Consider the following 18,058-nt stretch of genomic DNA (forward strand, 5'->3'; position numbering starts at 1 on the left):
CCTATTGATGAACATATTTTGGTGATGTCTTACTTCAAAAATTTACAAGATGGATGAACAGACTTTAAAGAATTCACCAGAAGTTCAGGTCTATGGAACTATATTGTTTGAAGGCCTTCTTAATGGACACATTTTTGGTACCTAACTTTGAAAAATTTACAAGTTCAGGCAATAGAACTAAAGCTCGAAGGCCTTTTAATGGAGACACTTTGAAAAATTCAGGCAGCTACAGTTTGGAGGCCTTATTAATGAACAAACATTTTGGCAGCTTTCTTTGAAATTCACCACAAGTTCAGGCTTCACCCGCAGCACTGGCAGTGGTTGTCTCCACCAGTGGTCTCCGTCGCTCTACGATCCTAGTGTAACCAACATCAGACACTAAGATTCTTGGTGAAGTTCAGGCCTATACTGTGAGAACTATCGTTTGAAGGCCTTTTTAAAATGAACTCATTATTTGGTGGCGAACTTTAAGAGTCGGCACAAGAAGTTCAGATCTCTAGAATAATGTCGGGCGTTCTGAGGTGTCGGTCGGCAGCCTCACATTGTAAGAACTATTTGAGATTTTTTGGGTTAGGATTAGGCCTTATTCATTCAACTGATGCTAATGCGATAAATAAAAATAGGTCTTGATCGTCACGGAAGGAGAAATTGGAACTCATTTGGTTCTCTTTAAAGGCAGCATTTATTTTAAGGCTCCTTTAGGCTTCATACGTGTCATGTTCAACTGTGTAGGCCCATAATAAACTGATATCTGAGCGGGCTTGCCGTAATAGGCCAAGAACTAGGGTTTTAGGCTTGTACTCGGACAGATCTTTTTTTAGAAAAGATCTGCCATATTCATTGGAAACGTGTATTGTAGGCTTACATGGTCATTGGTAAGGCCAACGTTATAAATTGAACTGAATGTCCTCTAGGGACGGCGGCCGATCATGGAATGTTTTAGATCCCTGTATTATTTCTAGATAGGCCTAGATATTCAAAACAATTATAGTTATATATTTTAGACATTGGACGAACTCTAGATAGTTTTTTTCTCTAAAATCGGAACAAATTGAAGAAAAAAGGAATTTTTAGTTACCTTTTAACAAATCCGGACTCAACGCGTTATTTATTTATTTATCAAAACGGTAAAAAAAAACAATACCATTTTCGTCGATGCTGATCGTTTCCTCGGAGATCGTGACGTAAATTATGTAGCCTATGAAACCTCCCCGCGAATGGAGGTAGCGCTTCTCTATATTGCTAATATTACCTTGAGTGATACGCGTACATAAATATTGATTTCTAGGTAAAATCTAATTAAAATGATATTTTATGAGTATTTATCACGTGGAAAATGTGTATTTTAGAATTTATTTGAGATTTCAGACGTGTTTTGAAAGTTGCGGATGATTCTAGAACCCGTTTAGAACGGTAACGAGTTCCGCTAGTACTGAATGCTGATCTGAATTTACCGCCTAACAGCTGATATTCGCTCGTTTACTGTCGCAGTATTTCAGTATTTACACGTGCAGCGTCGCCACTTTACGGTGTGGAGACTCGTGGTGGCAGCACCGGCCGGCCTGAACCAACCCGATACAATCCAAGATGGCCGCGCCCTGTGTCTAATTCAATTCTAAAACTGTCAGACTAATGCGTTCCTGCGACGAATTTTCTGATTTGCGATCTGTATTGTAATAAAAGGACTCGCGGGTTTTGAAGTTTGATCGCATGCAGAGACCTCAAACAACATTTCAGCTCCGTGGAGCTTTTCTGGTAATTAGAAATTCAACCGATCTTTCGTTGACGTTTCTGTTTTTAGATTTCTAGGGGGCCCTATAAAAATATAGAAAGAAAAGAATTGTATCGAACACGATTCCGTCTCTGACTATCAGGGGATCAATGGATTGGATCATTGACACTAGAGGCCTAACTGCAGTTAATAAGGTCACCTTTCCATAGTTAGTTACCTAATTGTTGGTGGTAAGCTTTTTATAATCGGATGAGCTTTTATACCAACTGTGGTTTGTGAAAATATCCGATCGGGAAACTAAACCACAGGGCCAAGTTTCACAAAAAAGTTTAACTCTTAAATCGATTTAATTTCTTCATTAATTCAGTTTATCTTAAATCGATTTATAGGCTTTAATCCCTTTAGATCCTTTTTGTGAAACTGGACCCAGACAGGTTACTGACTAACCTTTCCACTGTATGGCCATGGGCATGGGGTTAGTAGTGTAGTTAGTCTGAATACCAGTCGTTGTTACGGGTTCCCTTACGTTGTTTGGGGAACGACGGCTAAGTACTAGATTAGGGGTTAGTGTAGTCAGTAACCGGTCTGTGATTCAGTTTCACGATCGGATATTTCCACAAACCACATATTGGTACCACACGTTTAATATTTAAAGCCCATCAGATTATGAAAAGCTTACCACCAACGATTAGGTAACTAACTAGGGTTAGTGTTAATAAAGAATGGAATTAGGGACACCTAAAGTTACTATTCGTTTAAGGCAGTAGGCCTAAAGGTTCTGGGTTCCTGCCAGGAGGGTGTTGACTGTTGAGCGATTGCAGCCCCAAAAGTTTTTTTTCTAAAGGTCATTTTTAATATTTTTTGTGAATATTTGCAGCAGAATCTCGTGTACGGCGGTCAGCGTGGAGAAGGTCTTCCCGGTAAAATCTGTTCCATCCTCGCAGCGATCGTGTTTCATCGTAAAACATTCATCACTATGTTAGTTACAAGTGTTACTTTATTGATTGGTAAGTTAGAGAGATAGAAATAGACCGTTTGATAGTTGAGAGGGTCTCATAGCCTTCTCGACCCCAATTCCATAGTTTTGACTCACTGATCAGGGAAATCAGGGAATTTCAGAATTATTTTTCCCTGCTGGGAATTTTGGATTTCCAGATCTGTAAGAACCTTGGTTACCCCTTAACCCCCTGTTGAAACTGAATCTCGGCTTCAGAATTTTTTAACATCAGATGTTATTTGTATTTTGTTTCTATAGTCTATTTACACTGGACATCCGGTTCATTGGTGAAAAATATGAAAAACGATGACGGTACTATTATTGATGAGTTAAATGAGCTGAAAAATAGAGTGACTGTACTGGAGAAAAGGTCAGTGTTCTCTCCCTCCCTCCCTCCCTCCCTCCCTCCCTCCCTCCCTCCCTCCCTCTCTCTCTCTCTCTTCCTCACCCCTTACCTTGCCCCCTCTCTATCCTCCATCTCTCTCATCCCCCTCTTCCCTCTAATTTACCTCATTCACCATCCATCTCTCTTTTCCTCATGCCCCATCCATCTTACCCACAATCAATCTTTCTTCCCTCTCATTCTCCTTCACACATATGCTCTCTCCTCCCTTTCGCTCTCCTTCCCTCCCTGCATTCATTTCCAAGATGATTAACTAAACCTATGATTCTGATTTCAGTAAGAAAGTTTATCCCGCCGTCAGATTTCTAACTTACAAGGACAGAAAACGAATTCTAGTAAGTTCTCGGATGATGCCATGATTTTACAAAAGTAATTTTCAGTACATTAAAATTTTAACGGTTTTCTCTTTGTTTTAATTCCTTGTTTAGGTGACAGGTGGCGCCGGTTTCGTCGGGTCGCATCTCGTCGATCAGCTGATGATTCAAGGTCACGAGGTGATCGTAGTCGATAATTTTTTCACCGGCCGTAAACGAAACGTGGAGCACTGGATCGGACACGAGAACTTCGAGTTGATTCATCACGATGTCGTTAATCCTGTTTTCTTGGAAGGTCAGTCAAAAACACTTTCTTGAAAGGCTAGCCCTTGCATGGTCTACTTATTGATTCCTTAGAAACTCCTTAACAATGGAAAATGCTTTTAAAGGTGCTTGAAGCTCCTTTAATTTGAGCAAAATGCCTGAAACATCTTTAAACAACTACGATTTTGAGAAATTCAAAAATATTCATGAATTACTGCCTCATCTAACGGTTGAATGCTGGGGCCAGTTTTTGCAGTCATGGCTTAGATAAGATTTTAAGACCATTTTAAGCTTTATAGCTCCAGTCTAACAACTTAAAACCAGTCTGAAGACTTGAGACGATTTCGGACTTAAATTTCGACTATGGAAAGTAAATCCATGAATCCCAATACGATGTCATCAAATTGATGTGGCGATAAACACTTCCATTAAAGATGGCTATGTCCATAAATCCCCCTATACATATATATCGTTGTTGTATATTTTAGTTGATCAGATCTACCACTTGGCGTCGCCGGCGTCTCCACCGAACTATATGTACAACCCGATTAAAACGATAAAAACAAACACATTCGGTACAATCAACATGCTCGGACTGGCGAAACGGACTCGCGCCCGGATGTTACTGGCGTCCACGTCCGAGGTGTACGGCGACCCTGAGGAACACCCGCAGAAAGAGACGTACTGGGGCCACGTGAACCCGATCGGCCCGCGGGCCTGTTACGATGAAGGCAAGCGCGTCGCGGAGACCATGTGTTACGCATACGCTAAACAGGTAATCATTCCCCCTATGACATCATCAAATTGTTGTGATTTAAGATGGCTTCTTCAGTAAATCCCGTAAATGTTATCGTCAAATTGCTGCTCCCTCAAATCCCCCTATGACATCATGTAATTGATGTGGTTATAAATGATTACTCCTATGAATCTCCCTATGACATCATCAAACTGATCTAAAATATGGTTACCGCTTTAAATCCCCCTATGACATCATCAAACTGATGAAGAAGCCTCTATAAATCCCCCTATGATGTCATCAAACTGATGAAGATGCCTCTATAAATCCCCCTATGATGTCATCAAACTGATGAAGAAACCTCTATAAATCCCCCAATGACGTGTAAAGTTAACTGGTGAAGTTTGAATGATTTATAGGAGAAAGTTGAGGTTCGAGTGGCGAGAATATTTAACACATTCGGGCCGAGGATGCATATGAAAGATGGAAGAGTTGTGAGTAATTTCATCCTGCAAGCATTACAAGGAGAACCAATCACTGTAAGTATCAAACATCCAACCACACACTGTATTCTCTTTCCTGATGTATTACAAGGGGAACCAATCACTGTAAGTATCAAACATCTTCTCTCCGGATATATTTGTGAATGAACTATGATACGTGCATTGTAACTATCAGCGGCCTGGGGGACTTATGAACGAATATTGCCTTTTTGGACATAAAAGTCCCTTTTTGGGATGTGACAAGTTCTTCAAAATTTGGCCTCTGGCTCCACCCTTGTATAGTACTTATCCTATGGGCAAATGAGCCCTGACTAAGGACGGGTCTTCAACTAAAAAACAGTCTTTTATAACATACTAGGCCAAATTTTGCTCCATAGCTGATCTTCTGAAAAACTTTTTTAAACCATTCTGCGCTATTATTAAAATGATTAAGATAAAAACACAATACTAGAATATAGTCAAACCTATTTTGGTCTGGTGCGGACAATATTTGCGGTCCATTTGTTCGTTAATATACAAGAAAAGGACTCTCTGGTCCCAAATGATCCGAATTAAGCGGATTCTACTGCATTCATCAGGAATAATGTTAGATTTTATTTCAAAGTTGATGGATTGTTTCAATATTTAATTTTTCTCTGATTTCTGCATTGTTGATACTAGGTTTACGGAGATGGCACTCAAACTCGTTCGTTTCAATACGTCAGTGATTTAGTGTCAGGTTTGATCTCGTTGATGAACAGTAATTATAGTTTACCCTGTAATATCGGGAACCCTGATGAATATACCGTATTGAACTTTGCTGAAATTATTCGGGACCTCGTCGGTAAGTTTTATTAGAACTTTGCTGTTGGGTTCCGTTTAGAATTCAAAATCAAAGAAAAAAACAATCAAATGAAGATAAACTAACGTTTTTCTTTAAAATTGTGTTTAACCGTTTTCAAAATAGGCTCAATTCTATGAGCAATTTTCATAAACTAAGAGAGTAGTGACGTTTAGACTCAATTCTATGAGACATTTGCAAAAGCTAAGAGAGTAGTGACGTTTAGACTCAATTCTATGAGACATTTTCAAAACTAAGAGAGTAGTGACGTTTAGACTCAATTCCATGAGACATTTTCAAAAAACTAAGAGAGTTGTGACGTTTATACTCAATTTTATGATACATTTTAAACACCGAAAATTTTGATAATGAAAAGTTGAGTCGAAACATCTCTTCTGAGTTTTTCAAAAAATTATGAAATTTGGGATTTTTCTTGTTCTAGGCGGGCCGAGTAAAATAGAACATCGTCCAGCGATGCAAGACGATCCCCGACGTCGTAAACCGGATATCAGACTCGCTAAAACTCATCTTAACTGGACGCCAAAGGTTAGATTGAAATGAGATGTCAAATCTCAGCTATCCTCCCTCCCTGCGCAGTCATAGACATGCTTAACAACACCTACAGTCTTTACATACAGACCATCGAATTGATAATTTTTTAGGCTAATTTGAAATTTCCGTTAATATTTCAGGTTGCTATGAAACTCGGTATTCAAAAGACAATTGAATATTTCCGCGGTGAATTGCAGCGATCTCAACACAGCGAGCGTAACTTTGTCGCCGTCAATTCTCAGAAAAACTAATCAACGAAACACAAGTTTGTCTGCGTGCGCGCATGTGCGTGTTTACTTAATTTGGTACATCGTAATTTGTTACAATGTAATTTATAGTAGAATATGTGCTACAATGGAATAGCTTCGATGAACAGCTGAAATTGAGAGATACATTGTAGTACCTTCAACTCTGAATTGTAATCTAAGGTAAACTAATCACAATGTATATTGTATCACTCAAACCGAAAAGAATCTTTGAGATGCTTTTCGTTATCAAAATGTCCACTAGATTCGAGTGTTAACGAGTTTCCACTGTAGTCCATTGTAATAAATTCACCCGAGGTCAGGAAATATTTTCTCAGAAAACAAGTCAGCTCATCTCCTATGTTTAAAAATCGATTGAACGAAGAGCTTAAATCAAAATGGCTTATTTCTTGTGAAGATTTCTAAGATTTTATTATGTATGTAAGAAAAAGATCTGTTAATTGCAGTAAATTGATTAATGGTTCAGGGTTAGGTTTACGGGATATGAATAACTTATTGTCCAAGTCGTGGTTGCGGGATCTGACTGATTACCTTAGTTTGGGTAAATATTTGGTATTTAACTGCAGGTGCGGATCTAGGAAATCTGGAAGGTGCCGAGGTCTTGAAGAAGAGACATTTTATAAGTCACTATCGGGGTCACGCCCTCGGTTTTAGATATTTTTGAACAAAACATGTAATTTTACGTCAAATTTGCAGGTTTTAATGATCTTTAACTTGAGGAAAAAGGCAACTGCCTCCATGGACCGCCCCACCCCCTTAATCCGCCCCTGTTGAGTTTGGTGTCAAATACCGAGTAAGAGAGTTGACAACTTCTATTCAGAAGTTTTCACTCTTATGTCGTCCTCCATCGGCAGGGATTTCGAACTCGATGGCATCGCTCGACTCAGCCACTTATGCGAGGATGTCTAGCATGAATTTTGTCCAATAAAATTGTGATCGAATTCTTTTTTTCCATATAAAAGAAAAATGTTACGTGTATTAAGTCTTATCTGTATTGAATGTTAGTTATATGATGTATTTTATAATCGAAATATGCACTTGAAATATTTTTTGACACTTTTTCTCACTTGCTGTGGTTTCCTCTTGTTACAATCGACTATTTTGAAATGTGCTTAACGTGCGTCTTTTTTCTTTATTGTTAATGTGTTTTAAAAAAACTCTATCTTTATAGTAATTTGTCACGTGTCCTACAAGAACAAATATTTAATCAATCAAAATTTCAGGGAAGGGAATTTTTTTCTCCAGGGCTCCACTCCGGGCGAGGAAGAGCAAAGTTGCGCTCTGGGGCACCAGTCCGGGCGAGGAGGGGCAAACTTGCGCTCTGGGGCTCCCGTCCAGGCAAGGCGAGGGGGGACGGGTTACTTGTTGCTTTATATGTGACATCATTACTCTCAATCCACATGTCCAATCTCAATTTTGTGAACTCTTAATTTTGTCACTTGCTCACATTCGTTTTTATTTGTATATCCATTATTTATGTTTTTGTCATGTGTTGCTGTCGGGAAAGGGGTTCGGGGGGGGACTTTTAGAATACGGTACTTTGGTCCCACTTAATCCTGGCGCTAGGGGTAGCCACACTATTGCGTGTGACTCACAGTTTGCAAACCAATATTGAAGATCTGCCATATGTAACAACAAGAGATAATCACGGTCTGGTTTTATAGACTGGTATTACCTTTAACCCCGGGGCTAACTCAAGTCATTTTCAATTGAGTTAACCTTCGGTTTAAAGGCAATACCGGTTTATAAAACCAGCCCCAGGGGATTTACAAACTTTGTGGGTCTATCCTGTAAATCACCGATATTGTCTTTGTCAACCCAATATGGTATTGTGACATCGTAAAAGTGCATGACCTCGGTAATAGCCAAATTAAATGTTTTTTCGCTGTACGTAAAATATGGAATTTTTTGTGAGATGTTTATATTCGTTGTTTGTAACTTTATTTCGATGATGATAATGAGCATTATAATTATCATTATTATTATTATTACTATTATTATTATTGTATTATATGATATATTAATATAAAGAAATTAAATGAGTGTAAACTATATTTATGTAGTTCTATTTATCGTTGGAACTTAGATTTCCGTGGGATTTACCCCAAATGGCGCAGCAGACTCTGGTTCCATAGTTGAAAGTTTAGATTTGACGAACGTAGAACCAGGGAACACACTTCCCTGGTAGAACTAAATATTCGCTGGCAGTCCAGTAAATAGACATTGATTTGAATAGCACATTCCGTGCCCTCTCCTACTTAAACCGAGACCAAAACGTCTCTCCGTTAGACTGTTAACGTTGTTTTGACAAGATAAGTAAATTAATGTTGTCGCAAGGTTGGGTAAACTCGATCTAATAGATTTAAATATACTAATGACAATTGCCAAGGATTGCTGGCTTCACAATCTGATATGGATTGAGCTGGTTCAGTGTAGTTCAAAACCCTCGATAGATTGGTATAAAAGCCGCGCATGCTTGAAGAAGTTCTGTTTGTCAGTGGACTGGAATTTTGTGTCCATTGAAACCAGTCTATGAAAGAGGTTACGACCGACCGTCGAGTGTGACGAATTCTCAATAGACAAACAGTCTAGGTCAGTGCCCGGGTCGTCTTTTCTATTGTAAGTAAGTCCTGTGTCGTGGTATAAAACTCGCGTAGTCAACACCAGGACGAACTGTGAGTATATTGCAGCCCTACTGACGACCAGCTCCTCTTCCGAGTCGGCACCAGATTTACAAAAACGTCATGGACATCAATCGAACATTCGTAAGTATCTGACGAAACCAATCTCTCGAATTTACGTTTTGTTATGATTCTAGATTTATATTATTTTTGAAAAAAGTGGGCGTGACAAAAAAGATCCAAAATTTGAGAAAATACGGAGTACCACCATGCATCGACATAATACAACATTCAAATATTATAATACTCTATTGAGAATTCGGAACGTCGTGTATATTTTCTAAAATGTTTATTTCATACAATGTTGTTGTTGTTGTTTTGTAGCCTTTGCCTCATACGGAGGAAATCAAATGTCTTCACGAAAGTAAAGGTTTGATGGTTTTCATCGAAGGCGAAGTACCGGAACACACAACCGACGGGTAAGCATTGCTCGATGGCAGAAATTTGTCATCAGCTAATCCTCTTCTATACTACCAGTGGTTTTTGACATTTTTCTAAACTCGATATTTTAAACTCAAAAACCAAAAGCTTTCAATCAAAAACAATTTCATATTTTTTTCTTTTTATGTAAAAATGCTGATGAGCATATTTTATAAACAATGATATTGATAAAGATCTTTTTAACACAATTTCTTTTAAATCAAAACTGAAAAACCAAATTTGTTATGTTTTGTTTTTCTGTGTAAAGTCAACTAGCACATTTTATATAGATTATAGGTTTGTTGAATAATGAAGAAGATTATGATTATTTTGTTTGTATTTTTGATAGTTTTTCGTTCAACTTCATGGCCGGTCCGACGTGCGACGGTTCGGCTAGAATACATTTCCACATGACGACCCGTAACGGAGAAGTGATCCGTAATACCCACGAGCCCGGAAGTGGTTGGATGACCGAAGAGAACGAGGGGGAAATGCCGTTTCATCCCGGACAGAAATTCAACTTGCTCATCAAACTCAAACAAGCTATGATTAAGGTATAAGAGTTGATTTCGTCGCCATAGCGGCCATTTTGAACTTTAAAAAATGATTCTGCATCTTGTCAAAGCGGCGTTGATCTTGATTGATGACATAATAGCCTTCACTGGTTCATAACAGATTTAGAAGCCATTGAGCACCAGTCTAATCGATTTATAGTCGCTTTGCGGCCATTTTGAACTTACGAAAAAAATCAACACCGCTGATTCTACATATTGTCCAACGAATTATGGCAGAATAGCATTCGCTGGTTCAAGGAAGTTTTGGTTACATTTTGAATTCAGTCGATGTGGTCGCCATTGCGGCCATTTTTACTGTAATTTTATATATATCATCATCATTTATTCAATTAGGTTTTCGTCAACGGAAGTGTGTTTTGTCAGTACGAACACAAATTGCCCATGGATGAGATCGACCATTTCCACATGTACGGCGACTACCACATTACCAATATCTACCAGGCTATGACTGGAAAGGTGCATCCGGTAAGTCTCGAGTCGTTGATCTTAGAATATGGAGGGTCGTTCCTCTTATTTATTTGATAGGATAGGTTTTATTTGATTTGTATCGGTTACAAACCCACCACACCTACCGGGAACGAATTTTGGGATTTGACTTTGAAATCGGAAATCGAAATACAAATAGGGGCTGTCGGTTATGTCAGAGTTAGTTGTGGCTCAGGCCTAAATACATTTGAGTTCATTTCATTAATCTTCAAATTTCTGCGAGGTTTAGTGCAATTTGCATAAATGAATAATTTATTCATTCATATTTGAATAATTAATCAATTATCTATTGTAGTCGATCCCGCTGAGGAAGGACATCGCCCATTGCATGCATCGTCCGCACTTGGATTTCTGGATTCGAGGAACTCCGCGCGACGATTGCAAACGGTTCAACATCAACCTGAAAAACCAGGACGAAGTCTGGGTTTTCCACTGCGACGCGAGGGTTGACGTGGATGAATATCAGAATATAATGTTGGCGAACACGTGCGACAAGGGCGGACACTGGCACGATGAGATTCGACCGGGAGATTTCCCGTTCGCACCCGGGCGACGTTTCGACCTTTATTTAGCTGCCGATCAAGAAGGAGGATATGAGGTATGGTTCTTTTAATTTCAAACTGGGGTAAAAGTTGAGGTGACAATCATCGAACATTCGATATAGCCTACTGATCGTCCACACTTCACATGTGTTCAGTGCTTCACCTGAGACATTTATAATTGGAAATGAACTACAAACACCAGATATTAGACATTTTATCAGCACACTTTCAAAAACTGATCGTCCACACTTCACATGTGTTCACTGCTTCACCTGAGACATTTCTAATTGAAAATGAACTACAAACACCAGATATTAGACATTTTATCAGCACACTTTCAAAAACTGATCGTCCACACTTCACATGTGTTCACTGCTTCACCTGAGACATTTCTAATTGAAAATGAACTACAAACACCAGATATTAGACATTTTATCAGCACACTTTCAAAAACTGATCGTCCACACTTCACATGTGTTCACTGCTTCACCTGAGACATTTCTAATTGAAAATGAACTACAAACACCAGATATTAGACATTTTATCAGCACAATTTCAAAAACTGATCGTCCTTGCTTTGATGACCTTGTTCCATGCGGTAGATTATTGAAGACACCCTGTAGCCATTGTTATTGAAAACTACGTACATTTTAATCATATATATTGTGTGTTCTGTCTATTTTCAGGTTTACGTAAATGGAGTCCACATCATGAACTACCCAAATCGTATACCGTTACCGACTGTTGATAACCTCACTATCGAAGGAGACGTCGAAATTGAACACTATTTCATCCAATAAATTCAGATAGAACTGACATCTCGATTCTTTTGTTGATATTTATTGATAGATCTTGAGAATATCAAACGGACACTTCCCCAGAACCCAACAATCTTTACGTGGAGGCTAAAATGAGATTCTTGGACTGGTCGATAAAATCCATTATATTCAAACCTAAAACTGTTTCTAATGGAAACGTTTTTTTAAGAAAGCTTTTACGTATTTTAGTTGAGACTTTTGCTTTTGAAAAAGTAATTTTGGCCACTAATAGTTGTCATTGTTTATCAAAATTCCATATTGCTAATGGATGTTATTCTGACTTACGCCCAAAACATCGCGAACAATGACATTCACTACGACGACTGGCGCCGATAACTCAACACGGGAACTCCAGCAGTTATCTTACGGACGACCATTTATTGCCGATATCTTACTGAATTCAATCGTCAGATCGTATGGTCATTCGAGAATCGTACTGCTATCGTTTCTACCGTTGGTTTTTATCGTCGGTGCGTTCGGTAACGTGGCCAGCGTGCTGGTGATGTCCAGTCACAAGTTCAGACGTTATTCGTACGCCAACTACGCCATTGCGTTGTCCGTAAGCGATTTAATGATGTGCTCGTCCTTCGCCGGGTTCCCGTTGTTACAATACGTGCTGGTTAAACTGAACAATCTCGACGGAATCAGATTCAGAAACGCGATCGAATGCACGCTGTACGATACTGTATTCTTGTTGTTCGCCTACTGCAGTACGTGGCTTGTCGTGGCCGTTTCGGTCGAGCGCCTTGCCGTCGTGGTTTTCCCGTTTACGGCGCCGCTTCTCTGCACCCCGCGTTTTTCGCGCGTCGTCATAATTTGTATATTTCTCGTAAACGTCGTCATCTGTTTGGCTACGAATATCGACGGTTTCCAACACAGCGAAGTTAAAGGTTGCTACACGATTATACAAAGCCAACAGACAACGACCGATTCATCGGCGAAATTTCTAGTAATCTACATGTCATTGCTGCCATTTTCAATCATCGCCACCTCGAATACGATCATTGTTTTCGTGCTAAACTTCAACAGTCGACAACTGGAAGGAAAGACCAGAAACGAAGTCAAATCCGCCAGAGCCGTTCAAACTACGAAAATGTTACTGGCCGTATCCGTCGTATTTCTAGTAACGATGGTCCCCCATAATATCCTAGTCGTTTGGGCAACGTTGCCGGCGGAAAATGCCGATTTGATCGTCAACATTTTCGGCATGTTTCGCTGTTGTAATTATGCCGTCAATTTTTTCATCTATATACTAGTAGGAAAAGACGTCCGGTCCTACGTCCGATTAAAGGTATCGGTTGCGTTCCATTGTACCGACGAGAATAAGAATTTATACAACAGAAATTAAACATAGCTTAAATGTAGGCTTTAATTCGTATTTATTTACGTTTACAGGCCTTAGAAAAAAAAATCTATAACAGAAATTAAACATAGCTTAAATGTGGGCTTCAACTCGTCTTAAATGATTTCTAGGCCTGCGGCGGAACGCTGCTTTATTTGTCGGTCAGATGGTCGTCACGGTCAATTTTTATGAAATCCTGTCTATGATGTCGGATGTCTAATTCCTTACGATGATCATCCCCGACCCCGTGGTTTTATTAAAGAAAAACCGTGCACACTTTGGTGTTGGACTGATTGTCAGAGACCGCAGCGGCGCAGAATGCTCATTCAAAAAAACGCGTTTAAATTCGGCTGTGAATTCTTTCATTAAAAATCCGCGAATTATAAATCAGAAACACAAACGCTTCCTTCCTCAAACACGAGATCAATAAACACTACCAGCAGGATGATGTGAAACAGCTTAATCACAAAATAGCGGGCCCAGAGACAAGATTGACTCTGAGTTAACTCATCGAAAATGAACTAACTTTAACTCTACTCACGACTGTAGAACTGGGTCCTTAAATTTCAATAAATAGGTCCTCAATCTTCACGGTCAGAACGCAATGAAATGTTGGACAGATATTTTCAATTTCTTTGAAGCTTTCAGAGCCGGTGTCCGGTCTCTGTGGCGCCGTAGACATATAGTTGACAGAGTGTAGTCAATCTTAAGAATCAGCAGAACATGGCGTCACAAGCTAGCTCCGTTGGAGAGAGTTCAGAGTAGCTAATTAACTTTAAAAAAAAGAATTTTAAAACAATCATATTTATTCTTATACAACAATTATACAAAATGCCAGGTCTGGGCTCGAGGAATTATAATGTAAGTTCCTCAAACACGTGGACTGTATTTCAAAGACAATCCAGCCATGGGCGTATAAACTAAAAACTAGAGTTTATACATCCATGGTCCAACCATAGACTCTAAAACAGAAACGTCTATATGGGCCACAACTATGGACTCTCGAATCCATGGCTCCCCGCACTAAAACCAGAGATAAACCTGGCCAAATACTCTGGAAAGCGTAAGATTTAATGAATCAATCTGATTTACATTTTTACTCTTAAAAGTTGACCTGGTTGGCTGCCTATCTACCTTAGGCCTTACATGACTTTCTTTCAAATCATGATCAAGCTAACAATAACAGACCCGGCAGCTAGAAATGAACTGATAACAAATTCTATTGATTTATGAAATTACCCGACCGATCAGGAAAAACAAGGTATCATATTTAGCCTTATGATCACTCAGACTATCCAAAATATAAAATTACTAGCTTTTGATATCACTTAGCCTATGCTACTACATCATGCATGACGACGCCTCACTTTCACCATTTACCGACAGGGTGTGCCGGGTGACGTCAGTAACTGACATACCTGTAAGATTGCTTGTGACAAAAATAGAGTAGCGCAACTGGATTGTCCGCACTAGCACTCAAAGGAAGACAAGACTTATCCCTGCCCGAAGCAGCCCACAGCTAGGAATCGATGAATACTAACACTCAATGGAAGACAGGAAAGGCTTATCACGTGACCATTTGAGCCGTTGCAGTTGCTAGTAATCGCAACCGACATAAGCAGGGAAGCAACTGGGAGGATCTCATATCCCGCTAGTCGGCCTCAGTTGCTGCGAATCGAAGCGCAGTCGACATATGCTGGGCTGCGATCGCGGTTCGGAGTTAGGAGTCGGTAGGCGTCGCGATGCTTGTCGACAGCCAGCCTTAACGATAGGAGCGCGTACCAGGACGCACGTGGTTATGTTATTATTTATATATGACGTCAACGACAAACTCGTCTTGGAACTAATGACGACCAACAGGCCTATACCACCGAGCAGGAGAGGAATCAGTGAATTTTTTGATCTTGAAATAGGGATTGGCCCTTTTATCTATTTGATTGGTAGATGTCATTTGTCTACTGCGTTTCTCTTGATTTCATCGCTGTGCTTTTCCGTAGAAATAAATATTGATTTGAATTCGTCTCTGGTGGAAAACATCGAGCCATCTAGTGGGCGGAACTAGAAAAACAAAGATGGCGACAGCAACCCGGAAGTAAATAAATAATTTGATTGTGACAGAATAAATCTCTCGACAAGTCAGTGAATTGTAGAGTTTTAGAGCTGATATTCGGAGGAATGGTAGCGATCGCCTGAATCCAACAGATACCATGTCAACTACGGAATTATATACACAGGTTCGTTAGTACTTCAACCACTCAATTATGCGTCAATTCGAATTCAACAAGCAAATCTATTCTCAATTCCCCAAAAACTCACCCCCTTTTCCAGTCCTGATGACTCACCCTATCCGATTAAGGGTTGGCCTACATTCCCCTATGAAACTATGTTCACTAAATGACCAGTTTAGGTCAGAGGGTAAGGAAACAACACAGGTTGGTTTTAAGTTAATTAGGGTTGTCATCAATTCTGGACACTCAATTCCCCAAAACTCACCCCCCCCCCCTTTTCCTTCAGTCCTGATGACTCACCACCTCCCTATCCGATTAAGGGTAGGCCTACATTCCATGTCTTCAAAAAATGGTCACTCAATCATGAGTGTAGGCCCTAGTCAGTAACCTGTCTGTGGTTTAGTTTCACAGTCGGATATTTTCACAAACCACAAACCTTGGTATAAGCCCATCCGATTATAAAAAGCTTACCACCAATGAATAGGTAACTTACTATCATGAGATAGGCCAGAGGGTAAGCAAACCTTGTTGGTCTGCTTTAGAAGGTGGTCTGGGTTTTAGGGTAAAAATGGTTTGTTGGACTAGAGGCCTACTTGGCCCTAGGGTAGGCCACCAGGCTCATTGTAGTTTGGACAGGGACTGAATTAATGTAGTTACTATATTTCAGGGGGCGCGTGTCTGGGTGCCTGACCCGGAACTGGTTTGGAGAGGCGGAATATTATCAGAGAATTTCAACAGTGGTGACAAATCTCTGAAAGTTCATTATGAAGACAATCCGACTGAGGTCAGTATCCGAGATATCGAGAAATAGCTTTAAAACTCTCGAAATATTTATCAATATTGAAATATCATGATATGGGAATATTCTGTATATGTTGTATGCTGATTTAGAAATCTCAAAAATATGAAATGTCTTTAATACTGCTAAGAAATCTCGAAATATTGTTTAAAAGTCGATAATGCGAATATTTTGAAATTGTGTCGGTTTTTGTTGCCGTAGGAGACGAGTATTGTGGTGAAAGACATGAAGCAGGATTTACCACCGCTGCGGAACCCGGAGATTCTAATCGGTGAAAATGATTTGACGTCTTTGAGCTATCTGCACGAGCCAGCCGTGCTTTATAACCTACACGTGAGATTCTGTGAACGCAACGCCATCTATACTTACTGCGGTGAGTTACGCACGCACACATTAATTTCTGTATTGCAAAAGAAAGAGAAATTTAGTTCCTTTAATCACCTTCGCCCATACCGCTGATGAGGCCTTGAAAGTTCCATGAAGTTAGCAGGGTGGCCACTTAACCTGGAAAACCTTCCTGGGGAAAACTTCAGTGATTTGTAAATGGGCGGACAGTGGCCACACTGGGTAGGTATCTAACACAGATCTCCTGCCTAGGTGTTTTTGGGCATCTCCTAAGTTGTATCTGGGCCCAGGCAGTCCTAGTCATTGTATCAGTTTTATCCCAAATCAGACAGGTTCCATGCTTGTCTAAATTGCTTTTTGCCATCTCCAAGTTAATCCAGTAAACAAACTACAACCAAACCAAGAATCTATTATGAAACCAATCGATGAAAGTTTGAATTGTTTGATGTATTTGTTCTAGGTATAGTATTAGTAGCTATAAACCCGTATGAACAACTGCCTATCTATGGACCGGAGATTATACAAGCATACAGCGGTCAGGATATGGGCTCCATGGATCCACATATTTTTGCCGTCGCTGAAGAAGCATTTAAATTCATGTCACGGTAAGCTTTACTGGGGGCTAGTTTTACAGAGGTCACTGGGGCTAATTTTACAGAGGTCACTGGGGCTAGTTTTAAAAAGGTTACTGGGGCAATTTTTTTACAGAGGTCCAAAACTGGTCTTGAATTTTATCGCTTGTCTTAAGTTGTAAGGTTGAATTTAGAACCAAAATGAGCTTAGATTTAGTCTTTAAGAATTTGATCCAAAATCTAGATCAATGAATGACCATCGTTTAAGAAAGATTTATCGGAATTCGTATGATTTTTGTCAGAACTGATTATTTGTTGTTTTCTCTCTTTTTCTCGACAGTTTCGATCAGAATCAATCGATTATCGTAAGCGGTGAATCCGGCGCCGGGAAAACCGTTTCAGCTAAATACGCGATGCGTTACTTCGCGACGGTCGGCGGCAACGAGGCTGAGACGCAAATAGAGAAGAAAGTTCTCGCATCGAATCCGATCATGGAGGTAAATAGAGTTGATGGAGCTGGTTTGGAGGAGGGACTCAGGGAAAACAGTTGAGGAGGGGCCCGGCAAGAAGGGACTCCAGAAAATAGTTGAGAAAAGAGCTTTGGGGACGGACTCCTGATTCATTGGTTTATATTACCATCTGTGACCTAATTTTCAAACAAAA

At 39.8% G+C, this 18,058-nt stretch overlaps 4 protein-coding genes across 4 annotated transcripts in view; all 4 read left to right on the forward strand.

Annotated features, from left to right (window-relative positions):
- The first annotated feature begins 1,596 nt into the window (after positions 1–1,596).
- Positions 1,597–8,543, forward strand: LOC141913889 (UDP-glucuronic acid decarboxylase 1-like). Its single transcript, XM_074805065.1, has 10 exons — positions 1,597–1,755; positions 2,610–2,739; positions 2,988–3,099; positions 3,410–3,467; positions 3,561–3,741; positions 4,199–4,485; positions 4,866–4,985; positions 5,610–5,772; positions 6,212–6,315; positions 6,462–8,543. The coding sequence occupies exons 1-10, from the start codon at positions 1,711–1,713 to the stop codon at positions 6,570–6,572; spliced, it is 1,311 nt and encodes a 436-aa protein (XP_074661166.1). The 5' UTR covers positions 1,597–1,710; the 3' UTR covers positions 6,573–8,543.
- A 621-nt stretch (positions 8,544–9,164) lies between these two features.
- LOC141914043 (32 kDa beta-galactoside-binding lectin-like) lies at positions 9,165–12,163 on the forward strand. Its single transcript, XM_074805304.1, has 6 exons — positions 9,165–9,352; positions 9,593–9,687; positions 10,038–10,242; positions 10,597–10,728; positions 11,045–11,347; positions 11,978–12,163. Exons 1-6 carry the CDS (start codon positions 9,332–9,334, stop codon positions 12,089–12,091), a joined length of 870 nt encoding a protein of 289 aa, XP_074661405.1. The 5' UTR covers positions 9,165–9,331; the 3' UTR covers positions 12,092–12,163.
- Positions 12,164–12,413: 250 nt separating this feature from the next.
- On the forward strand, positions 12,414–13,457 carry LOC141914173 (C5a anaphylatoxin chemotactic receptor 1-like). Its single transcript, XM_074805440.1, has one exon. It carries the CDS (start codon positions 12,414–12,416, stop codon positions 13,455–13,457), a length of 1,044 nt encoding a protein of 347 aa, XP_074661541.1.
- Positions 13,458–15,510: 2,053 nt separating this feature from the next.
- Positions 15,511–18,058, forward strand: part of LOC141914277 (unconventional myosin-Va-like) — a 33,217-nt gene continuing 30,669 nt past the window's right edge. The window contains exons 1-5 of the mRNA XM_074805552.1: positions 15,511–15,685; positions 16,347–16,463; positions 16,680–16,851; positions 17,284–17,428; positions 17,736–17,892. Coding sequence (XP_074661653.1) covers positions 15,659–15,685; positions 16,347–16,463; positions 16,680–16,851; positions 17,284–17,428; positions 17,736–17,892 — 618 coding nt within the window. The 5' untranslated portion in view covers positions 15,511–15,658. The remainder of the gene's footprint in view (positions 15,686–16,346; positions 16,464–16,679; positions 16,852–17,283; positions 17,429–17,735; positions 17,893–18,058) is intronic.

Source organism: Tubulanus polymorphus, chromosome 12 (assembly GCF_964204645.1).
Source record: "Tubulanus polymorphus chromosome 12, tnTubPoly1.2, whole genome shotgun sequence".
Classification (NCBI taxonomy): Eukaryota; Metazoa; Nemertea; class Palaeonemertea; order Tubulaniformes; family Tubulanidae; genus Tubulanus; species Tubulanus polymorphus.